At 46.3% G+C, this 25,964-nt stretch overlaps 1 protein-coding gene across 1 annotated transcript in view; it reads left to right on the forward strand.

The window, feature by feature from the left end:
• Positions 1-25,964, forward strand: part of ODAD2 (outer dynein arm docking complex subunit 2) — a 1,183,909-nt gene that overhangs the window by 134,921 nt on the left and 1,023,024 nt on the right. The window contains exon 3 of the mRNA XM_069648108.1: positions 1,323-1,480. Within this exon, the coding sequence (XP_069504209.1) occupies positions 1,323-1,480 (158 nt within the window). The remainder of the gene's footprint in view (positions 1-1,322; positions 1,481-25,964) is intronic.

The raw sequence follows: 25,964 nt of genomic DNA on the forward strand, positions 1-25,964 counted from the left end.
AGTTTCCTAGCAACTACAAGCTGCACTCCTGGGGGAGTTATGGACAACAGGACAGTGTCTGATCGAAAATGAAAACCGTGCAGACTGATATCTCAGCCAACAGAGGAACGAATATAGAGGGGATAAGAAGTGCACTGAACAGCTAGAGTGGGGCACAGATAGCATCGCAAATGTCACCCATGCTCGGTCGTGTAGTAAGGAGAAAATCCAGGCAACTTCTGGCTATTGGTACCCAGAATTCCTCAACACTGAATAGCTGAGCTACCATGACCTTTCTGAAAAGTGTGATAAAGACTGAACCGATACCAAATATTAGTAGGTGTTTTTGTAGCCAGTGTTTTAATTTACAGCCAAATGATTAATATCTGAGTTGGAAGAGTAGTTCCAAGGAAAAATGTCTTAAGACCAGACCCAGGAGGATGATTAAAAGCATGTAGCACCTTTATCAGCAAAGGAAATGGACATCAAATGCGATTCATGGGCTGCATGGGATGACTTGGATGAAAAGATTCCGAATGTATGCCAATTTGTGAGTATAAGAGTAAACACGATTGAACTATTTCATACTGATACCAGTGACTCGATAATGAAGGTACCCACAGGGATAGGAAGGTTATTCCTCTGTAAATTGGTATCACCAAAAACGAAGACAACATTAAGCATCAGTAGAATACATATGCGTGATAGTAGGAGAAAAGTGTGAGAATGGTGAGAAAGAAACTACAAAACAGGTGAAAATGTAAAGATGATGCTGTACATGCCCATTCCAGAATGTTCATCACCAATCTGATAGGTTAGTGGAATTGCTTTGGAAAACATAAAATGTGGTGCAGCCCTTTCTAGTGAATAGAGTGGTGTAATTTTAGATCTGCACATTTTGTGGTCGGTAGATCCTCATCACAAACCATGAGTATGTCCGTTGTTTTGGATTGATCGATAACTGTTTGTCAGCTCTATATGCAAGGACAAAACTGAACAAGGTTGCCTTTCCCGGCTTCCAGAGCATTTCTTCACATGCTTTCAATGTTAACGAGCACACATTGTGAAAGTATGTTTATTGAAGCCTTGTCCTGATAGTGGAAAGAATTTCAAAGCGATCATATGGTCCGTGGACAACACATGTCACCCTGACAGTAAATATAACCCAATTTGCTCATTATAACCTTGTGTTGCTCTTAGCAGTAGTAATGTATTCTTTGCTTGGTTATTGCTGTGAAGGGAACTGAACCTGCCTTGGATGACATGCATTCATTCATAAAAATAATTCTTCTACCCACTCCTTGATAGTAACATGGTAATTTGAGAATTGCATTTTACTCTAGTGAAACAACTGCGAAATCTGAAGAAATGGACAAAGATGGAAACCCGTTGCTTCTCCTTTCCCCACCTACGATACAAGTCTACAGCCTGGGCCAGATCTCCCGCATGCTAACATTAGCCAAAGAAAAACGCTTAAAGGAAACTCAAGCCTGCCTTGAAGGTTAGTTTATTTTACATTTCAGGTAAACTATAAAATCATAATTTTCCCTGTAACTTCCCTCCTCCACTAAACTTAGTATGAATAATCACTCTTCCGCATTACCAAGTGTTTCTAAAGGAGCACAGTTGAACTTGTTTCAAAATATATAGCGCCTGATTCTTTTTTTGCATGTGCAGGAAATTGCCATCTCAAAAGAGTTACCAGTAAGAGGGTTCTGAGGAACAGGAAAGTGGCTTTGACAAGGCGATTGAAATGTACCTATATTGAGCTGTGTTATTGCTATCTTGACTCTCGCCAACAGCCAAGACATCTGCTATTTTTTCCTTTTTAAAGAACAGAACCTCTAACGTGTCTGGGGCCTATATAGGTTTTGGTTCATAGGTGTCGAGTTAGTGACAATTGATAGAGCCAAATATAGGCATGAATAGATACAGATGATAAATATGCACGAATACATGGGGGATGGGATTCTGGAGGGGTGGGGGGTAGGGAAGGGGAGTATGGGTCGGCTAGGGCTGGGGCAATAGAGGGCTGTGGACCTGGAGACCAAGTTCTGAGCTCAAATATTTTCTCATAACCCTCAGGCCTCCAGATAAGGGTCGTACCTGGCCTTTTTACGCATTCAAATATTGTGAATATTCCACCTTTTATCTTTCTGTGCATATCATTTACGCACTAGTTGATAACATAGGGCAGTGCACAGGTCAAGTCACTTGACAGAAACTAGACTGTCTTGCTTTATATGTGCCTGGATGAAATTGTAAGCCGTAGAGAAGCATCTTGAAAACGAGACAATTGCTCTCTGAGCTGTATGCATTTTGCTTTTCCAAAAGAAACTGCACACAGTGTGATAATTAATGGGTTCTCTTGTTCAACTTCTGCTGTGTTTCGTGTTTGTAGATGTCATGGAGAGGAATATTATGCAAGCATATTTTTTTCCTTGCCTATTACCGTCCTGTCAGATATGAGATGGAAAACGTAGCTACCACTGTGAACTATCCTTTGTAACAAAAACGAATTATGCTTTTGAAAGTGAACGCGTGGTTGCATTGCACAAAAGTCTTCTTCGAAAGGTCCAGCATTATGTGCATTCATCAAGATGCATATATGTGATGTTTTCATTCATATTAATGTGCAGTTGAAGGATGCCCACTGTATACGTTCAGACACTACTGGACCACTAGCCATGGCCTCCAGCCATAGCCATAGCCATAGCCAGTAGCCACTGCCTTCATGCTGTGCCCACTGTATATTTTAAAATGCTACCTTTTTTCTTACTCACTAGCCATGGCCTTTGCCCATGATCATTGGCCACAGGCCCTTTACATGTTACCCCAATAGCTTTCTTCCGGTCCCACTAGAGTTCAGCGGTCGTCATTCTACAATTTGCTCCAATATGTTTCCTAGACAGGCCCACTAGTCAACTAAACTGCCCTATAAAGCTGTGTTCACCTCAACCGAATCATTACTACTGCTGACTAAGCCTACATTAGCCCTGCACTCAAGTGCAGGTATCGTAGAGCACATGCAAGCCATTTTACAGGTTCTTTTTTGGGGGTGGAGGGCACTTTTTATTTTGTATTTTTCTGCTCATGTTGTGGTTGTGAAAGGATAATTGCAGATATGTTCAGTTATCCTTGGGTAGATTGTATCTACCAAGGATGGCCATTTACTGTTACTGACCTGTGGTTGTGTTATGTGTAGCTCGCTGAAGGAAAAATAACCCCTTAAAACCTTATCTGAGCAGAGGTAAGAGAGAACAGCTTTGATTTTGAGAGACTGCATCATAACAAGTAAAGATAGAGATAGTGTTAGGTGCTGAGTAACATTTTCTTGAACAGGCCTTATAAGAGATGCCAATGCAGTGGGAGGAGAGAGGGATTCATGACCACCCGTCTGGTTATAATTACCTTTGCACATGTATATATTATCCTATTTGCATGGTAAATACTATAAAAGGTTGTTGATAGAACTGTTTTTATCTGTATTCTTACTCACCAGGATATGCTTTTATTATTTATATGTAATACTATATAGAGTTTGCCATATGGAATGTATATATATCAACCAGATGAGTTGTAGATTTTACTTATGTCTGATGGTATCAGCAGAATTAATTTCAAATGGATAGAAGGTGCCGTGCGTCGTCGACACGTGGCCCTCATTGGCCTCCATCCTGTCCTCTGCCGTGATGTCGACACTGGTATAAGTATCTCACGTGGCACCCGTTGTTTCAGTTCCATTTTTCCACATGCTCAGCATGCTTCTGGTAGTTCATTGCCTCAGCGATTTTTCACTGTGTTTTTCAAAAACGTGAAGGTTTTTGACAACGTCTACACCGAAAACAGGTTTCAAAAGGAGTTCCAATTGTGGAGCTAAAATGTCCATTACGGACCCACATCAGATCTGCCTTTGGTGTTTGGGAGTTGGTTATAAAACCAGTGATTGTGGGTCCTGTCAGTCGATGGCAGTGAAGGCATTGAGGGAGAGGAAGGAGAAGCTTGTGGCAGGTAGGCCCCTTTCTAAATCTCCTTCATGAACCCCTTCCAAAAGGAGGTCTTTGGACGAATTCAGGGAGATTTCCCCTGTGAAGAAGTGCTCTAAATATAAGCACTTGAGATCTAGATCTCGTCATTCATCCTCATCCCATAGAAAATCAAAGAAACTTTGCCATTGCTCGCTATCATCTTGGAAAGACTCCTCACCTGATAAAAAGCAGGTAAGCTTTCCCAGCAAGTCAGCATCTCAAGCTGAGTGCGAGAATTTTCGTCTCCAGATGCTTGAGGTGTTTAAGAAGGTGGCTCCAACCGCCCCATCGGAGGTACCAAGAAGGCTTTGGACCCAACCACGCCTAGTTAGGCCGGCAGGGCACCTTCAGAGACCACTATTCCATCGAAGTTCGAGTGAATCCAAAACCTTCCTACTCGACTCTTTGAAAGAGCGGGTACCAGGTCCGTTGAGGCCTGCGTTTCCCCCAAAACTGTTGATGCCCTCAAAGTCTTTGAAGGATTCTTCGAAGTTTTCCAAGCCTTTACCAAGGCCAGACATCAAGACCATGGGGTCGATTTTTGAGTTACAGGAGGAAAAGGGAGATGTGCCTTTTGGCTTGGAGTACGGCACTCCTAATGCCCCTGAAGAATTAATCTCAGAGGAGTCCAGAATGCAAAATCTTGTGGATACTCTGAGAGATGCTAGTGACTTGGACACTTCACCAGAACCAGGTTTTGCCACTCCAAATTCTGCTGCACATGCTGACCCTTCCTTTAGATCAATTATGGGTAGAGTCACAGACTATCTGGGCTGGGGAAGGCCAGAGGCAGTCTTTGAAAAGATCTCAGACATCCTCCAGGGGAGGAAGGATAGCTCAGGGGCAATGCATTTGTCATGGACGCAAGACAACGCAGCGCAACACAGATTTGTGTCCCGATCCCATGATTAGAAACCACTCGTTGGTATTAAGCGTGCTATAAATGAGCAATTATAATTATAATAATCCTAGATAGAAGTCCTCCAAGGGAGCCTGTGTTGCCATTTCACACAGCATTAAGAACCAGGGTGTTAGAGAACTGGTTAAAACCAGATACTACACCAGCTGTTTATAAGGATCTGGCAAGGAAATACAGACCTGCTTCTATTGATCCAAGTAGTCTGTCTAAACACCCCACATTTGAGAGTTTAGTGGTTCATGCAGCCACTTCCACTACTAAGGCGGCGGCTTACCCGACTATTCCCCCAGATAGGGATGATAATAGTTGTGATGTCTTAAGAAAGAAGGTGGTCTCCGCAGGCAGCATGGGCCTGAGGGCAATTAATACGACTTGTGCTCTGGCCAAGTAAACACACTCCTTGTGGTATGTAATGGCTTTGGCATCCTTTTTGGTTGTCAAAAACGTTCTCCTTTCATCACGTTCTCCCGACAGTCCCACCACAGGAGATCCTGTGTGCCATTGTTCAGAACCTGAAGACGGTGTATCATTCTGCCAGAGAACTATGACCACTGGTATCTGATGCCTCATTGAAGGGACCTCATTCTCAAACTGGCTTCTGTCACCATGAAAATGCAGAATGCCATGGGACCGAGCAACCTTAGGAAATCGGAGGCCAGAAAATACTGGGCACTCTGAAATGTTTGGACCATCTGCATAAGATGTTGGGCCCTCAATTCGGGGGTAAGGGAGGTGAGGCTTTCCCTGAGGAAGAGTCCAGGACCGCTCCAATAAACTGAAGCTTCTGAGAAGGTGTCAGGTGGAACTTCTTGAAATTCAGGGAGAAGCCCAGAAGGTTGCGAATGGCACCCAAATCATCTTCTCTTTTCTGATCTCTCTATCAAAATATTCAACTGTCTCTCTGCCATTAAATAGTGAATGGCTTTGCACTCTCTGATGTTAAACTCTACCGGAACAGAGGATCTCTTCTTCCCTGCCAAAAGCTCTCTCTAATCTCTTCCTCTGCGTATCCAGTTCCCACCTGACACTCTCCGCTATTCTTCGTCAGCTAGAAACATTGGTGTCAAATATGACCCGTCTCACACCTTCTCTACTTTCAACTCCAAAACTGGCCTCAACCTTCTAAATATTAGGAAAATCAGGCACCTCCTTCCGTTCAACACCGCCAAGCATCTCTTAACCACTCTTGTCTTCTCTAGACTGGACTACTGTGTCAGAATCCTCTTTGGTCTCCCCACACATGTTTTCTGTTTTCTGGAAAAGATCATTAACTTTGCTATCAGAACTCTCCTTGAACTCCCTCGCTCGACACCTACTTCCTCGTATCGTCACCAGGCTGGATGGCTGATGATGCAAAACAGGAGCAGATTTAAATGTTTTCTCCTGGTTTACAAATCTTCCCACAGTACAGCACCCCTGTATCTATCCTCCTCTATCCAACTCTACAAACCGTGTCGTAATCTCAGCTCTGCCTCCTCGACTACCCTTGTGGCCCCTCGCACTCCCTCTGCTTCCTCGCCTTTCCGCTCTTTCTCTCTTCCTGCTCAACTTGCATGGAATTCTCTTCATCCGGACATCTGAGAAACAGTCCACATGGATTTGTTCAAAACCAGCCTACCTCCTCGCATCTGAGTTACCCTCTTAACCTACCTCTCATCTGCCTGCTAGCTAACATTTTTCCCTCACCTCTAACGTGCCGCTGTCTCTCACTTCCTCTGCCTCCATTCTAGTACTTCACCCATCATGGTCACATCCGGAGCACAGCTGGCCATACCGCCTACCTGCACTTAAAAATGTCCAATGTTGGTTGTCCTTGATCTATGTATGTCCACTTATGTATTATCCCCGTTGACTGTTAGATTTACTCCCCTCCACAGCCTGGTCAGAATGTCCCCCATACTCACCCCATTGTAAGAAGCTCACTGCTTCCCGTCACATCTGATTTCTTATCTATTGTATCTTCTTTTGTGATCAAAAGAGCATTGTTCCTCCTTTATATAAATAAATACAGTAAATAAATAAAATAAATGTAATGGAAGTGTTGCTGCAACGAATTCTATGTACCGCTGCCATTGGAACAGGTTTTGCAGCTTGTGCAGAGCTAAGAATATTGATGCTTCACATGCAACACTCCATCTGTGACATTTTGACCACATCTGGCTCATCAAGGGCTTAAGGCCTCCACGATTAAGGGTGTCCTTTCAGCGCTTTCTATTTTCAAGCACTCGCCTGATCAGGGTTCCTATTACAAAATCTCTTCAGTTTCTAAAAGGACTGATGAATTTATTCCCTCCGTCCCCTTTTATTGTATGGGATTTGATTTTCGTGTTAGCTTAATAGGAGCTCCTTTTGAACCCTTGCATTCTTGTCCACTAAGAATGCTAACCCTTAAAACTATCTTTCAAATGGATTGTGTCCTCCCACGTATCCCTCATGTTTGATACTCGTAAGTTTGCTTGCAACTTCGGAAAATGTTTTCATATTATCAGGCACCATGCTCGGTTCTGTCTTTGGCCGTGACGTCGACCTTGGTATAAGTAGCTTGCACAGTGACTGTAGCCTCAGTTACATTTTTCCACATGCTCAGCACGCTTCGGATGGTTCTTCGCCTCAGCAAATTCTTACTCTGTTTCATCTTCGAAGTCAAATAATGTCTTCATCAAAGATGGGATTCAAAAGGTCTTCCGATTGCGGGGCAAACATTTCCTTAATTGACCCACATCTAATCTGTTTGTGGTGCCTGGGTGTGTACTACAGAGTTGCTGACTGTGACTTGAGTCAGTCTATGATGGTGAAGGCCTTGAGGGAGATGAAGGGGAAACTCGTGGAAGGTAGGCCCTCTTCAAAATTTCCTTCAGCTACCCCTTCAAAAAGGAGTCCTTTGGACGACTCCAGGGACGTTTCCCTGAGGAAAGAAGCGATCAAAACAATATAAGTGCTCAAGCTCCAGATCTCGACGCTCATCGTCCTCCCATGAAAAATCAAAGCAGCGATGCCATAGATCGCGGTTGACTTTGTCAGGCTCCTCTCGTGGCAGATGAGTGAGTTTCTCGAGTAAATAGGCATCACCCGCTGACTGGGAAAGATTCTGTCTAAAAATGCTAGAGGTCTTTCAGAAGGCAGCTCAGAGTGCCCTCCAAAAGAGCCAAGAAGACTTCTCAGCTCACCACGTCTGACAAGACCGGCAGGGTGCCTACAGATATCACTTCTCGCACGCCAAAGAACCTGGGAGGAAAGTCTCCTCGACATGTATCAAAGGAGTCTTCATCTCGACACAGGCAGAAATCAAAACCTTCCTCTTCGACTACTGTGAAGGAACACATACTTGGGCCTTTGAAGCCTTTGTCGAAGCTGTGAACACCATCAACGCCTTTAATCCCTTAGATTCCTTCAATGCCATTGACGCCTTCAAAGAGTTTGAAACCATTGATCAAGGTCTTACAAGCCTCTTCCGAACTCTGACTTTTCCAGGATCATTGGATCAATTTCTGAAGAAGAGTAAGATCGGGTGTACCCTTTTGTTATGAATATGGTACTCCTAATGTACATGAAGAACTGATTTCTGAAGAATCAAGAATGAGAAATCTAGCTGGACACCTCGCCTGAGACAGACTTTGCCACCCCAGATGTTTCAGGTCACTGACCCTTCATACATGTCAGGGATGGAAAATCTCACTGAATTACCTGGGCTGCAAAAACCCAGTAGACATAGTGCAAAAGGATGATTTGGCTGTCATCCTCGACAGCGACCCCCAAGAGAGCCTGTATTACGTTTTCATACCGCATTAAGGACTAGGGTGTTCGAAAACTGGCTTAAGCAAACACTACACCTACGGTTAACAAGAATTTGACAAAACAATATAGGGCTGCCTCTGTAGACCCTGAATTTTTTACTAGACGCCCAACTCAGGGTTTGGTGATTTAGGCAGAAACGTTGTCCTCAAAGGCTGCGGCCTATCCATCTGTCCCACCGGAATGAGACGACAAAAGGATTTATACTTTGGATAAAAGAAGTTTCAGTGCAGGTAGCATGGCCCTCAAATTTATTAATGCAACTTGTGCCCTGGCCAAGTGCACTCACACTTTGTGTGAATTTATTGCTTTAGCTCTAGAACATGTCCCTGGGGGCGAGGAGAGGGAAAGGTTTCTAAATCTGGTACAAGGATGCCATGTGCCAGTCTCTCCATTCTGGTGTAGAATTGGCAGATTCTGTCAGCAGAGCGATGGCAGCCAGCATGGTCACCAGGAGATTTGCATGGCTTAGAAAGTCAGGCATCGCACCTGATGTTCATGCATACTTGTTTGATATGCCATTTGATGGCTCCCAGCTTTTCGGCTCTAAGGTTGAGGAGAGCCTAGAAAAGCTACAATCATCTAAAGCTTCAGCAAAGTCGCTAGGAGCTGCAATTCGCCAGCCAAGTTAGACCCAAGGGTCCTCCCATGGATAGAGAGGACAGCTCTTTCATTTTTACTCCTCTTTTACAAGAGTAAGGGCCCAATTTCCACAGACAGGTCAAAGGAGAGATCTGTTACGCTCACCTGGTATCCACAGGGAGCCACCAAGCCGGGTTACTCGCTGGTATGCTTCTCAGCTTTGCCCTGATGTGGTCTGCGGGGAAGGTTCTGCCTGAAAATACAGGAGGACTGTCAAGACTGACCGACAGGGGGTAAGTATCCCCTCTCCACCCCCGTATGATTTCAGTCCCTCTGGCGCCCTCTCCTCACCTTGTGGTACAATTAGGCGTGCTCTCTGTCCTGCCTTCTTTGCAGGGGCGTTTTGTCTTTCATGGGCGAGTGCGGTCCAGTTACTTCACTGACACCTGCCCGTTCGATATTGTTCATGTAGGTCTTATTGCTGTTCTTTAGTTTTGTTGCTATCCTGCATGCCTTTCTTTGTTTAAAATGTCTCTTTTTCCTCCCTTAGATATGCAGAGCTTCAGCGCGGCTTGGTTGAGCCCCGCTGGTAAATGATGGGGCATTAAGAGCGCTATGATGCGGTAAGTAAGCGCTATGCGCAGCGCTGCAAAGTCTTGCCTTGCTAACCTGTGTTTTCCTTCCTTGTAGGTTGCGGTGTTCTTCAGCACGAGTGGAATGTCTGGAGTGGTGCCAGCCGAGAGGCGACCAGCCAGGTAAGCCTTTTGAGCAGTTCGTAATTTGTAAATGTCTCTACTGCTTTCTTTAATGTTGCCTCTATCTTCCTCTTTCAGGTCGTTCTGTCCGGGAGGCGTGCAGATTCGAGGAAGCTGTTCTCAGTAGCTACGAGTGTTTAAAGATGAAGACTAAGGTAAGATGATGCTGCTGCTAATGATGTTCCTTTTGTCTCATTGCAGGTTCTGCTTCTCCGAGGTTCGAGGGAATAGCTGGACACGGTGAGCGTCATGTTGCAGACTGCAAAGTAACGCGAAGCGTGTTGTCTTGCTTGGGTGTGGTTTAAATAGCCCCAACAAAATAGTCCAGGTAAAGTAGTCCCTAGGCTACCACACCCAAAACACTAGACCGCATACCTTGGTTCTTAAGAACCAAGCTATGTGGATGCCTCCATATTGGCTGACAATACAATAAAGTAGTTCCCAAGCACATTGTTTTTCATGGTGTATGAGCCTGGCACCATAGGCGCCAGGACTGGCCCCATGAGGGCTTTTGAAGAGGATGAAAGGCTCTAGAGGCCCGAGTCCTGACTCCACCTGGCCAATGGGTTTGCCAGAAGGGGTTTTGGGCGAGGGTCGTGACAGCACTCCCCCCTAAGGCCCCTCCTATGGTGTTCCTTCTGTCTGGCCCAGGTTTGGTTGGAAAGTTCCGATGGAATTTCCTGATTAGACGTGGTGCGTGGATATTCTCACTGAGCTCCCAGGATCCATCCTGTAGTCCAAATCCTTTCCAATCGATGAGATAATATAGCTTGGTCCTAGAGTATTTAGAGTCCAAGATATCTTTGACTTCAAATTCTGTTTCTCCGTCAACAAGTATGGGCTTAGGTGGTGTCCCAATCCGTGTGCCGGGTTGCATTGGTTTCAGAGGGACACATGGCATACCGGGTGGATGTGTAGATTAGGTGGTAAATCCAGTTTCACGGCTGCTGGGTTGAGAATTGCCTTAATGGTATAGGGTCCTAAGAATCTGGGATGAAAGGTCCGGGTTCCCTTGATGGGTACGAATTTAGCGGCTAACCAAACTTTGTCTCCTACTTCATAATCCGGGGCCTTTTTCCGGTGTTGGTCGGCAAATCTCTTTTGTTTTTCTTCGGCATGAATAAGGTGTTCCTTTGCCCTTTTGAAAGCCTGAGTAATGGTTGTGTGTAGAGTCTTTACCGCTGGCATTTCCAAGCTGGCTGGAAGGTCTAGTTCAGACGCACGCGGATGTCTGCCATAAAGGGTGTAGAAGGGCGTTTGTACCTTACTTGAATGCAAAGAATTGTTATATGCATATTCGGCTATCCATAGTAGGTCTTTCCAATTCCTTTGTTCGTGGTGTAGCATGCACCATAAATATTGCTCGAGTGTCTGATTGGTTCTCTCGGTTTGGCCATCCGTTTGGGGATGGTGACTGGTAGATAGCCGAACGTCGATCTGCGCCATTGCACAACATTATTTCCAGAAGTTGGAAACAAACTGGCTGCCTCGATCAGAGACCAGAACCGAAGGGAAGCCATGTAGCTTAACCACGCCCTCGAGGACCACTTTTGCTAAAGTGGCTGCGTCTGGGAGGCCTTTGAGAGGAATAAAATGGGCCATCTTCGAGAATAAGTCCACAACTACAAGGATGGTGTTGAACCCTTGGCTTGGAGGTAGATCAGTGATGAAGCTAAGGGAAAGAGTGTGCCATGGAACTGGAGGAATGTCCAATGGCTGTAGGAGACCAGATGGTTTTTGTTTCTGTGATTTATTTTGTGCGCAGACACCGCAGGACTGAATATACTGAATGATGTCCTTACGCCAGGTAGGCCACCAAAAGTTCTCTTTCACCTTAGCTAGGGTTTTGGCGATCCCAGGATGCCCTTTGATCAGTGAATCGTGATAGTTTCAAATAATATGCTGTTGTAATTCCTTCTTGGGTACATATAGGCGATCCCTAAAAAAGGGTAGATGGTCCTTGATGGTATATTGTTCTCCTTGAGTTTGCCATGCGAGGTATGCATTAGGATTCATTGTCCGTTGGATTTCTTTTCGTAGTTCTGCTTGTGTTAAGGCTGTCGTGATACCCAAGAGTTTGTCTTCAGGCATAATAAGTACTGGGTCTGGAGTTGTATATACTATTTCATCTATGCCCATGCGAGATAAGACATCCGCCTTTCCGTTTCTGACTCCTGGTCGAAATGTGATTACATGATTACATGATTATATGATTATATTCGGCGAAGAAAAGGGCCCACCGTAATTGGCGCAAGGACTGGGCCTTGGTTGTTTTGAGATATTGCAGGTTTCGGTGGTCTGTGATGACTGTAATGATGTGTCTGGCCCCCAGAAGGTAGTGCCTCCAGGCTTTAAAGGCGGATTTGATAGCCAGGAGTTCCTTGTCCGTGATGGCATAAATAATCTCTGGACGTGAGGACATTTTCGACCAGAAGGCCACAGGATGTAGCTGGCCGGTTTCCGGGTCTCTCTGTGAAAGGACAGCCCCCATTGCGAGACTGGACACATCAGTTTCAACGACATAAGGGAGGTCTGGACGAGGATGTCGCAGGATTGGAGCGGAGGTAAACCTTTGTTTAAGTTCCTGAAAGCCTTCTTCCGCTTCTTCGGTCCAAGCAAACTTTTTATTGTTTTTTCATAACAGTACTGTGATTGGGTGCACAACCTGAGAGAAGTCTGGGATGAACCGGCGGTAGAAGTTTCCAAAGCCCAGCATGCTTTGTACCCCTTTCAGAGACGTCGGTGAAGGCCATTTCAGAATGGCATCTACCTTGTGCAAGTCCATTCTGATGCCTCCTGGAGTAAGGATAAAACCAAGAAATTCTACTTCGGTGACGTGGAAAAAGCATTTTTCAAGCTTTGCAAACAAGCGATCTTGACGGAGCTTGGTGAGGACTGAACGAACGTGCCTGACATGATCTTGTTCCGAGGCTGAGTATACTAAGATGTCGTGTATGTACACTAAGGCACTCAATTAACTCCCTTAAGACGTCATTCATGAAATACTGGAATGCCACAGGAGCGTTGCATACCCGAAGGGCATGACTTGATATTCAAACAAGCCGTACTTAGTACGGAATGCGGTTTTCCATTCATATCTTTTCTGACTCGGACCTGGTGGTACGCTCCTCTAAGATCCAATTTGGTATAAATCTGGGCATCTTCAACTTGGTCTAGCATCTCAGGGATAAGTGGCAAGGGGTAGCGGTTCTTCACAGTGATCTGGTTAAATGCGCGGTAGTCAATACAGGTTATCAAGTCTCTTTCCTTTTTCGATACGAAGAACAAAGGACTGGCTGCAGGGGACTTCGAAGGACGGATAAATCCGTTTGCAAGGTACTGGTCTAAATAGGATTTCAAATGAAGGTTTTCTGGTTCTGTGAGAGCGTAGATCCTGCCGCAAGGGATTTGTGTACCAGGAACAAGGTCGATCTGACAGTCATAGGGCCTGTGCAGTGGCAATGTATTGGCTTGGTCCTTTCGGAAAACATCCTGGAAATCATGGTATTCACTTGGCAAGGTATTAGTTGCTCCCAGGGTTGATACTGTCGCTCCGGGAGTCATGGGGATACAGACGTCGGGTTTCTCCTCTTGGTAATAGCAGGCAGGGGAGCAGTCACCGGGGAAGGTTAATATTCGTGCCTGCCAGTCTATCAAAGGGTTGTGAGCAACCAACCATGGCATCCCTAGTATTAGCCTGAACTGAGGTGCCTTGATGAGATCAAATGAAATAGTCTCCCGATGTCCGTCCTGGCACAGCAAGGTTATCCCGGCTGTGCACTGGGTTACTGGTCCGGAAGTGATTTCTGTCCCATCCACGGTGGTTACCTTGTCCATAGTTGGCTTAGAACACCAAGGAAGCCCCATCTCTGCTGCCAGTTCTTGATCAATATAATTTCCAACTGCTCCGCTATCGATGTATGCTTCAACGGCATGCATTCTTGATGACTGTTGGTGGTTAATTAAGATCACTGGTATTGCAAAGAGCGAGGTCAGCAACTCTTTCTTCTCACTCGACAAACTGACCTCTACGTTTGTCGAGCTTGGTAGTTTTCCGATTCTTTAGCTTCATCCTTCTCTGTGGCCCCGACTGTTCTTCTTTGGGGTTTTACTGGACAGTCCTTCAGGAAATGTCCTGGTTTCCCACAATACAAACAAAGCTGTTGTTGTCTTCTTTTGTCCTGCTCTTGTTTTGTTAATGGAGGCCGTATCCCTCCAATCTGCATGGGTTCTACAGCATTTTCAGGTACACAGGGTGTGTTTTCCCTTGGTCGAACATACACGGTCCGAGGGTCCGTCTTAGACTGGTCTGCCTTTCGGTCTAGCTGCACGACAATATTTATGAATTCTGCACAGTCTCTGGGTGGATCAACCACCTGGGCTAAGATGTCCTTTAATTTGCCTCGTAAGCCTTGATGGAATAACATGGTTCTTTTGTTTTCTGGCCACTTAGCTTCGGCAACCAGTCTGTTGAAGGTAGCAATGTCCAAATGGGTGCCGGGGGCACCTCATGCAGGCCTTCCTGGGCCTCCTACAAACGGCTGTGTGAGGTACACCCCCCTCTATTTGGTGTGGGGGGGAGAGGGCCCCCAAAAATGGTGGGACAGGCCCCCCAGTGGGTGGAGCAGTAAGGTTTGGGCACCCCAGCGCCAGATTGGCACACCAATGTGCCCCTCTGCGCAAAGGCAACTTTCGTAAACAAAGAAAAAAATGGAAAAGGTACACTACACTTTAGGGTGGGCTGAGGGGCACCCTAAACTGCCAGGTAATTTTCTAATGTACTGGGGGTGACCCTCTACCCACCACACCAAATGCAGCGGGGGCATCTCATTCAGCCCTCCCTGGGGTCAGAGGCCCCTTCCTAGGAGCAGATATCTGCCCCCAGGGGAGGGCTACAAGGGGTGCCCCCATTTCCCCTTGGGGTGAGGGGGAGAGGGCCGCCCCCCTTTTCTGTCAAATGTATCCCTGCTGGCTAGTGGCCCCCCCAGTCCCACCCAAAATTCCCTTTTGTTGTTATTATTTTATTTTTTTGCCACCTTCCCTGGGGGCAGATGATCAGCCATCTGCCCCCAGGGGGGCCCTAACCTGCAGGCCCCATCCTTTTGGGGGCCTGCACACTATTTCCTGGTGGCCCTCCTCCCCAGCCCCCAATTGGATGGGCGGCCACCTCATGTACTCCTGCCTGGGGGCATAAATCTGCCCCCAGGGAGGGCTGCAAGGGGGCCACCACCATTTCAGGGGGGCAATAAAATCCCAGGCCCCCCAACCCCCACCCCATCCCCGTTGCTTTCCGTTTATTTTTTGTTTATTTTTTTTGCCCCCTTCCCTGGGGGCAGACGATCAGCCATCTGCCCCCAGTGTTATACACATATGTGCCCCCATGCTTTGGGGGCTGGTGGGGCGAGGGCTACTTACTGTAAGCAGCCTCCACCTCCCCCCACATTCAAAGACATCCCTGTGCCTAGTGGGCATTGCTGCCCGCGCATCGAGCGCCCTGCGCCCAATCCGTGGGCAGCAATGCTGTCACAAAGGGGGTCATTGGAAAGGGGAGAGTCTCCCCTTTCCAATGACACCCTTTCCGACACAATCCGTTGTGGCTAGGGCCCCAAACCCTCTCCCCCTTCCCAACAAGTTATTTTTTATTTTGCTTTTTTTTTGTTATGCCCCCACCCCTGGGGACAGGTGGTCACCTGTCTGCCCCCAAGGGTCATTATATATGTGCCCCGATACTTTGGGGGGTGGGGGGGCGAGGGCTACTTACTGTAAGCAGCTCCCATACCCCCCACGTCACAAACGTTTCCCTGGTGTCTAGTGGGAATTGCTGCCCGCGCATCGAGCGCCCTGCGCCCGATCCGCAGGCAGCAATGCTGTCACACAGGGTGTCGTTGGAAAGGGGAGGATCTCCCCTTTCCAACGACACCTCCCCCAATTTCCAGCCTGAAATACAGCCGGGAGAAAGGTGAACACTCACCTTATATTTTCACTGCAGCAGCCCGAAATGGCTGCTGCGGTGAAAATTACTTTAAGTTTCACGCCGACGTGTATTATGCACGCCGACATGAAACTGAAGGTAATCCAGCCCCCTGGCAGTGAGGGGGGACCTCCCCCTCACATAGCCCGGGGGTTGGATTACAGTTTTGTAACAAAGTGCCGAAAAGGACGAGCTATCTTGTCCTTGGCAACAGGGAGGGAATCCCAAGGACGAGATAGCTCGTCCTTGGCACTAATGAGGTTAAAGTGATAAACTGGTCCATGGTTTCCAACATGTCAATACTTTTTCAGTCTTCCACATTATTTTGACATCAAAATGTTTTAAGGGCAGTGCCACCCTCTAGGGTTTGCGAGAAAAAGTACTCTGATACCAAGTGCGGAATTAATGTGTTTTTTTAAATTAGTACAGCACACCTTTAACTTCTGGGTATCTCGTGGTCCGTTCTCAGTCCTGGTTGCTGTTGCTTCACAAGGACCGTATTCACCCCCAGTCCCTCTTTCAATTAACTGACCGGGTGCCCCGGTAAGAAGGATAGACCCACTTCTTTTATGCCGGACGCTCCCTCAGTGGTGGCATTGCACACGTACCCTAGCTGGACCATGCAAGTTAACCTACTTCCTCTGTGGTGGCGTTCCGCATTTAGCATAGCCTGTTCAGGCAGGCTAGACCCCTCCTTCGGTGGTGGCGTTCCACATATACAAATTTAGGCTATGACTTATCAATCCCCTGTCAGCCTGTTTTCTTATGGTCTTTCCATGCCGTTCAGTAGGCCCACCGAAAAGCTTCACCAGGTGCGTTTGTTTGTTTTATTTATTTGTATAGCGCTCCAGACCCAGGGGTATATGGGCGCTCAAGGATATGGTTACAGGCAGGGTAAATACATTAGAATATATCTACAAGATTTATACAGTTGCAGCAGTACAGTTAATGCAGATGGCAAAGAGACAAAATGTAAGGTAAGCATTTCGTAGTTACACAGAGTTATAGGGCTATGGAAGCTAATATCGCTGTAAGCTTTTTGCTTAAGTGTGCTGTGTACAAGGTGGTGGTGGGTGGATGCTGGAGGGTGTGTGGGGTGTCCCAGGGCTGTGAGGTGTTAGTCCTTCTCCTCGCTCTTCCTCGCATCTTCCCTCCTGCAGCCCAGACACACCCGCCAACAGGGGCAAAGAAACAAGGCTCTCATTAATATAACGCATCTCCCAACGTTCACACCTGTGCTGGCCTCCCCACTCCCTCGCTGTCCTGCCAGCCACACCCCCTCCAGATTAACCCCCTGCCTCAACCGTCTCTTGCATGCTGTGCTCCCTGGCTCTGGTGGACTGTGTCGCTCTCCTTACAGTGCTCTGCCACTGCATCCTCACAAATAGTCAACAAATTAGGGTTTTGTTTACATGTCTTTGGCTTAATTCTGTGAAATGGTACATGAGCATGCCACAATGTTTCAATTTGCATGGATTGGCTATGAGCTAACATGGCAGAAGATTAAAGTATTTTGACAAAGCAGAACTTGGTCTATGATGGATGAATTTGTTTTTAAACCAGGATAACGCATTGATTGAAGTCCTTCTTGGATTGTTTTTGCTTGTGCAATCCCAGAACAAATCATACAAAAGTTCTTAATATAATGGTGAATGGATATGTTTCCTTTTTTGTATAAAGAGCAAATAAACCTCCCCAAAAATTCTCTGCACAAATTCCCATGCTCATGAATATTGCCACCCATGTCTCTCACACCAGTAGTTCACGCTTATTGGCCCTCAACTACAAGTAGCTCTTGGTTCTACTTAAATACATTGTTAACGTAAAGAGAAAAACTAAAACTATCATCACTGTTAAATACATCACACAATTGTAATGGGAGTGACACTGCATAATTACTTGTTTTAAAAGTGCTCGGAAAAGAAACACGCATAGTAGTAATACTCATAATGAACTCAAGAAATACTAACGTTGGTGGGTACTTGAGTGCTCTGAATGTTAGCTGGGTTGGTGAGGTGTATTTTTTGTGCTGGAATAACAAAGCGTATATACACAGATGGCCTTTCTTTTTTTGCAGTTATTTGTGTTTGTACCAGAGTATTGGACTTTAAACAGCAGCATATGCAAAATGAATGAAAAAACAGTACTTATTTGTCAGCAGGTATTGGTGCTACATTAGAAGTGGAGGGAGCTGTATCAGGGGCATGTCGGACATCCGATAGGTACACCCAATAGCACAATACTATTACTTTGACTGCAAATGGAGTTGCATACACAACCGTGTAGGGACCGTTATATCTGGGCTCGCTCCACCTTCGTAAAACGTTTTTAATGTAAATGGAATCTTCAGGTGACAGCTGAAGAGGTGGCGTACTTGCGTGTTCTGGTAAAGCTCTGGTTTCTTCTTCCACTCATCGTGGTGCTATCTGTCGAGAGATAATTTTGATTGAACGCAACAAAACTGATGGGTACTGTTTAAACTCATCCCCCAGGATTGAAGCAGCCCTGTGGGCATCAGAGGCACTTCTGATTGGTCATACAGGTATGTGCATACACCAGCCTGTCGCTATTTCGTGGAGCGATAGGTGGTGATCCTTACAGGGCTGCGTTCTCATGCTAAACATGACCATTGAACTTTTCGGCTATGCCGTTGGCCTTGGGGTGGCAGATTGAGCACATCTTATGCTTTAAGTCCAATAGTGCTGTTATCTCCTTAAACAGCTAATTGGAGACGTGCATGTCATTATCCAATTTTTAAAGTGTTGCACACACCCCATTGAGGAAATACCTCTCTCACCATGAGCTTGGCGGCCGATTTAGCATCTGGATGTGTACAAGGACCACCCTCGACCCAACGGTAGAAGTGACATAAAACCATGTTAAGATACTGATACGTGTTGCACCATTCCACCATGCCAGCGTAGTCAATATGGAGCTCCTGGAACAGCCCAGTATGGCGGGGCAAAGTACCTTGCATTGTCCGGAGTGATTGCCCATTATTATAGCTCTGGTACACAGTGCAGTTAACATTACACACATTCATCATTTCCTGCAGGTTGGGGACAAACCAGTCCTCCTGAATGTCTGCAGCAAGACGTTGTTTGGATATATGAGAAGGATAGTGTAGCTTCTCAAATGCAAAGACTATCAACTCGTGTGGCATAACCACCTTTCCTGTAATACTTTGTCTCCACAGTAAGTCAGTAGGGGATTGCGTGCACCCTCTCTTTTGCCATAACAATTTCTCCTCCTGAGGAGCGCGCCCCTGTTACTCAATTATATCGATGGATGGTAAGGGCATATATGGTGGTGACAACTGCACTTGCATACTCTCAACCCCTGGATACTCAGCGATCTCGGGTATGGGTAGATATACTGCATGTTTGGCTGCTGCGTCTTCTGCAGCGTTTCCAAGAGACATTTTGTCTGTGTTGTTAGTATAGGCAGTCCACTTCACCACTGCTACTTACATAAGCAGGCATAAGGGCGCACGTTAATCTGTTCAGTAGGGCAGCCTGCTGCACGGGCACCCATCTGCTCTTTGAAGTCCCCTCCTTCGAATGGATTGTGTCCTCCCACGTATTCTTCATCTTAGATATATCCTTACCTTTAGGTTTCGCCACGGAATTTTTTTTCTCTTGTCCAGCAGAGGGCGCTCCACTCGAGGCCGCGGCATCGATGCCCCTCGGCGGCATCCGTCGAGTATCGATGTCATCCCTCGTATAAAAGCCTTGAGCGCGCCCGTTGGCCTCAGTTCTGTTTTTCCGTTAGCTTCGCTTCGGATTGAGTAAAACGGCACTTCAGTATTTCGTGACAAAAAGCAATGTCGTCTTCGAACCCTTCCACGCCGAAAACATGCTTTAAAAAATGCCTAAGATGTGGAAAGGAAATGTCTTTGACAGATCCACATAAGAACTGTCTATGGTGCCTCGGCCCCGACCACCGAACGGAAGACTGTGGTTCATGCCAGTCGATGACCCACAAAGCCCTAAAAGAGCATAGAGGTAAACTGGTGATGGGGGAGGGCGTTTCGAAGCCTACTTTAAAAAAGAAAGACTCGGACGAGTCTTCAAAATCTCATTGTAAAAGACATTCGAGAAGTAGATCGAGGAAAAGACGGCATCGATCTTCCTCATCCTCTTGGACATCTTCGGAAGAGGTTATAACATGCCCATCCAAACATGACTCTCCTAGGAAATGGGAAGCCTTTCGAGTATCCATGTTAAACATTTTTGAGAATGCGGCCCAGACCCCCTCAAAAATAGCTAAGGAAGACCATGCTCCTGCTCACGAAAAAGGTGACAAAGGAAGGTCCAAAACAAGAAAGGCTCATAAAAAGACATCGAGAACGTCATCGAGGGATTCTTCTCGATCACCTCGTAAGACACATCCTTCGGTGCATAAATCGAAGGCAGAGGGAAACAAAATGGCATCGAAAGATCATACGCCATCGGAGTCGAAGACTTCGAAGCTCCTCGAGTTGACAACTCACTCGATGGAAGCTACGCCGAGCTCGCGCTCGAAGACCACGAAGGTTCCTTCGACGGTTTCCACAGCTTCCTCAACGATTACTTCGAGATTGTCGAAAGTTCCTTCAACGATATCGAAGGAAGTGGTTAAGACTACGGCGCCATTGACGCTTTCGTCGACGCCCAAGCCTCTATTGAAGGAAAGACCTGTAATGCCTGAAAAGGTTTTTCAACCTGAGAGTCGACATGAGTTTTTCAGGAACATGTCATCCATATATGAGGGATACTCATCAGAACAAGAGGAAGTGACCTCTGCTGGTATTAAATATGGTACAAGACCTGTCCCAGATGAATTCATTGATCCTCAATCAAGAATTAAAGACTTGCAAGAATGTTTGCAAACAGCAAGCGGCCTGGATACTTCTCCAGAGTATGAATTTGACAAAACAGACCCATCAGAACAAGTGGATACAAGTTATAGAAGACTCATGGGCAGAGTTACAGAATTTATGGGGTGGGGTCGGAGTTCACCAGTCAGTCATGATGATGACATGACAGATATATTATCTGGAACACCCCAACAAGACCCCATTTTACCCTTTCACATTGCATTACAAAGAAGGGACAATCCTGCATGGGAACATCCTGAAGCCATAGGGGATGTGAATTGAAAGTTTGTGGCAAAGTATAGACCTTGTACATCTGATCCGGAATACCTCAGTAAACATCCATCTCCGGAAAGCTTAGTAGTACAGGCAGCCACTTCCACAAAAAATGCTGCATACCCTACAATCCCTCCAGATAGGGACGATAAAAAAGTGGATGCATGGTCCAGGAAAGTCTTTACATCGGGCAGTATGGCTTTGAAGTCTACCAATGTAACCTGTACTTTAGCAAGGTTCTCTTATACCCTGTGGGATTGTATGTCAGCGGCAGCTGAACACATCCCAGAAGGCGAAGAGCGTGATGGCTTTCTAGCCATCTATAAGGGATGGAAAGGAGGCTTCGGGAGAATGCCTTCAATCAGGACTGGACACAGCTGACAGCATCAGCAGGTCCATGGAGACTAGCACAGTGCTACGCAGATTTGCGTGGCTAAGAAAATCTGGGTTTGCTCCTGATGTGCAATCTAGACTTCTTAATATGCCCTTTGATGGCTCGAGGTTGTTCGGTAGCAAGGCAGATGAAAGTTTGGAGAAGCTACAGACCTCCAAAGCGGCAGTAAAATCTCTAAGTGCAGTTATAAGACAACCTCAGCAACGCCCCTACACAGGCACATCTTCCTGGAGGGGTAGTCCTTTTCGTTATTATTCCTCAATTTGAAGAGGAAGAGGGCAGGCCAATCAAAGAGTTCAAAGAAAATTTCCTCTGGGAAGAGGAAAAGGTGCTAGATCAGCCTCAGCAATGGCATCTGTATCATCAGCCGCTGCTGCAGCTGACGCAAAACCACTCAGAGGTTTTGACCCACAAGACCCCGGTGGGAGGCAGGATCTCACAGCATCTTAAAGAATGGCGGGGCATTACTTCAGATGCTTGGGCACTGGAAACAGTATCCCAAGGTTACTGCCTTCCTTTTCTAAAGAAACCGCAGAACCATCCTCCGGAATACAACTCTGCCAAGCATCCGGATCCGCTCCTGTTGCAGGAAGTTTTAACTCTACTACAGAAAGGTGCAATAGAACATGTACCTGTAGCGGAGAGAAACAAGGGTTGGTATTCCCCATACTTCCTTATTCCAAAGAAAGGCGGAGGACTGAGACCCATCTTGGACTTGAGAAACTTGAACACGTTCCTAAGGAAGAACAAATTCAAGATGGTCACACTTTCTCAGATCTTTCAGGCTCTCCAACTCCAGGACTGGTTGGTATCATTGGACCTTCAGGATGCTTACTTTCATGTGCCAATCCATCTCAAGCACAGAAAGTACGTGAGATCGCGATTGGCAATTCTCACTATCAGTTTCGAGTGCTGCCATTCGGGTTGACCTCCACCCCAAGAGTTTTCACCAAGTTGATGGCGGTGGTGACAGCGAGTCTCAGAAGAGGGGGGATTCATGCCTACCCCTATCTGGACGATTGGATGGTCAGAGCACGTTCTCCAGAACAAGCCCTGGATCACCTGTCCAAGACTTGTCACTTCCTTTACAAACTAGGTTTTTCTCTGAATTTAAAAAAGTCAAACATGATACCATCACAAAAGCTCCAATTTATAGGAGCAGTCCTGGATACCTGTTCGGGCAAAGCCTCGCCTCCCGAAGAGAGAGAGAGCCACATTCTGCAGATGGTGACAAAGTTTCAGAATGCCCAGCATCTTCCGGCCCTCGATTTTCTCAGGTTGCTCGGTCTGATGGCATCCTGCATTTTCCTGGTGCCAGAAGCCAGATTGAGAATGAGATCTCTTCAATGGGCTCTCAGAACTCAATGGTCCCAGTTCTCAGAGGAAATGTCAGATCTATTGCAAGTCCCAGCCCAAGTAGCACAGGATCTTCAATGGTGGGCTTGCAGACATCATATCCTCAGAGGATAATCTTTTTGGCAACGATGGCCGGAGATAACAGTAGTGACAGACGCCTCACTCACGGGGTATGGAGCCCACATCAACGATCTGACAATCAGCGGACGTTGGTCTCCATGGGAGTCCAAACTACATATCAATCTTCTGGAGTTGAGGGCAATCAGACTAGCGCTGAAGGCCTTTCTGCCCTCTGTACGGGGAAAGAATGTTCTGATAATGACGGACAACACAGTGGCCATGTACTACCTCAACAAGAGAGGAGGAGTAGGGTCACTCACGTTGTGCAGAGAGGCGATGCAACTCTGGTTCTGGGCAATACGAGAAGGGATCTCTCTATCGGCAATTCATCTAGCCAGAGAGCGAAACACAACATCGGACGCTCTGAGCAGGCAGAGCAAAGTCTCTCACGAGTGGGAGATAGCTCAGGAAGTCATTCAAGAGATCTTCGCCCTTTGGGGAACCCCTCAAGTGGATCTGTTCGCGACGGGGTCAACCGGAAGTGCGAACTGTACTGCTCAAGGGAATTTCCCCCGAGAGGAGCTCTGGGGGACGCGTTCATGGTGGAATTGGAGTTCCCACTACTGTACGCGTTTCCTCCAATCCCTGTGATCCCTCAAGTAATCAGGAGGTTGAGAAAGTTCAGGAAGACCATGATCCTAATTGCTCTGGATTGGGCCAGGAGAACGTGGTACCCGGACCTTCTCAACATGTCCATCTGCCCTCCAATACGTCTTCCAAGAAGAGAGGATCTTCTCTCGCGACAGGAAGGTCATGTTCTCCATCCGGAGGTCAACACACAACCTTCACGCATGGCTTCTGAAAGGCTGAGATACTAGGATTGGGACCTTCCGGATGTCGTGATGGAGATTTTGCTTTGGCCAGAAGGCCAGCAACTAAGTCTCTGTATCGGTGTCGTTGGAACAAGTTCAGTAGCTGGTGCAGAGAAAAGAATGTGAACCCTTTTCAGTGTAATATGCCCACAATTTTATCTTTTCTGTTACATTTGGCCAATCTGGGGCTCCAGGTTGGGACAATAAAGGGATACTTAGCAGCGCTATCCATCTTTAAGCTCTCTTCTGAAGAAGACTCTTACTTTAAAATACCTTTGATAATTCAATTCCTAAAAGGTTTAAATAATGTTTTTCCCCCAATACCTTTCCAGGTTCCAGTGTGGGATCTAAATCTAGTTTTAAAATTTCTCACATGTATTCCATTTGAGCCCTTAGATTCTTGCCCTTTAAGGCTTCCTACGTTAAAAGCAATTCTTCTTGTAGCATTGACATCAGCCCGCAGCGTAAGTGAGTTGCAGGCGCTTTCGAGCGGACCTCCTCACACCATCTTTTATAAGGACAAAGTAGTTCTTAGGGTTAAACCTTCTTTTCTGCCAAAAATTGTTTCGGATTTTCATCTGTCACAAAAGATAACTTTGCCTACATTTTACCCTCCTCCTCATGCAAGCAAGGAAGAGGAAATTCTTCATAGACTAGATCCCAGGAGAGCTCTTAATTTTTACATCTCAAGATTTGCAAAGATTCGTCAGTGTGATCAACTTTTCGTGGGATACACTGGACGTAAACTGGGCCTTCCGGTAACAAAACAAACTTTATCCAGATGGATAATTTTAGCCATAACAGAATGTTATTGATTGGCAGGAAAATAACTGCCTGATGGACTAAGAGCTCATTCGACGAGGGGCATGGCAACCTCTACAGCATTAAAAAGGGGTGTGCCTGTGCAAGATATTTGTGCAGCAGCCACATGGTCATCTATGCACACCTTTATAAAACATTATGCATTGGACTCGACTTCTTCTCAAAGGGGTCCGTTTGCAAAATCTGTACTACATTCTGTACATGATTAGAAAAGGATACTGTACTCCCACCTCCGAGACAAAACTGCTTTGGGAGTCTAAGATGAGGAATACGTGGGAGGACACAATCCATTCGAAGAACAAGTTACTTACCAACTGTAACGTTCTTCCGATTGGATGTTCCTCCCACGTATTCCTCATCGACCCTCCCATCCTAACCCCACAGTACAGTTTACGTGTATTACACTCTAAACTCTTTTAGGGCTTGGGTCAAAAGAGACATACCTAAAACGAAGTAAGATCCATGGACTATATTATATGAGAAAACAGAACTGAGGCCAACGGGCGCGCTTGAGGCTTTTATACGAGGGATGACGTCGATACTCGACGGATGACGTCGAGGGACATCGACGCCACAGCCTCGAGTGGAGCGCCCTCTGCTGGACAAGAGAAAAAAATTTCGATCGAAAGAACATTACAGTTGGTAAGTAACTTGTTCTTTTCCATTGTGCTAAACCAGAATGCACCGTAGTTGCGACGTATGCCGAATTAGAGTAGATGGTCACTCTAAACCCCTGAGATGCTTACAAGTGCTTCTATCAGCGCTATCAGTTCGGCCGCCTCTGCTGAATATTGCATAGGCAACCTTTTCTGCACTAGGGTTTCGTACTCTCCATCTACTTAACGGACCACGGCTGTGCCGGAGTGTCTTGGCCTGTCTCTTGATCAATGATAGCCAACCCGTCAACAATAACACCTCTCCTTCATCTAGGGCATAGTAAAATGCGCTTTGGGAGAGTCAACCTCTGGCCCTTCGTAGGTGGCACAGTCATGAACTTCATCATTGTCAGTGATGGGTTTAGTCAAAAAGGTTGCAGGATTTGCATCGTATTATGCGGATGCTGGGGCTTAACAAGCGGATGCTCTCTGTGTAGTGAGCGTGGATTTAGACCTTTCCAAGATAGCAAAAAGTGTGTTCCACGTACAGAGTGACGGAACACCCCATGTTAATCTTTGCAGAATTCTCTATAGCAAGGGCAGCAGCAGCAGCAAGCGCTTGCTCACATGGGAATTGGTCCTGCATGACATAATCAAGCATACAGCTGTAATAAGCGAGGGGCTTGTGGCACCTTTTGCCTTTTTGT

This window comes from Ambystoma mexicanum, chromosome 2q (genome assembly GCF_040938575.1).
Source record: "Ambystoma mexicanum isolate Mex_15411 chromosome 2q, UKY_AmexF1_1, whole genome shotgun sequence".
NCBI classification, from domain to species: Eukaryota; Metazoa; Chordata; class Amphibia; order Caudata; family Ambystomatidae; genus Ambystoma; species Ambystoma mexicanum.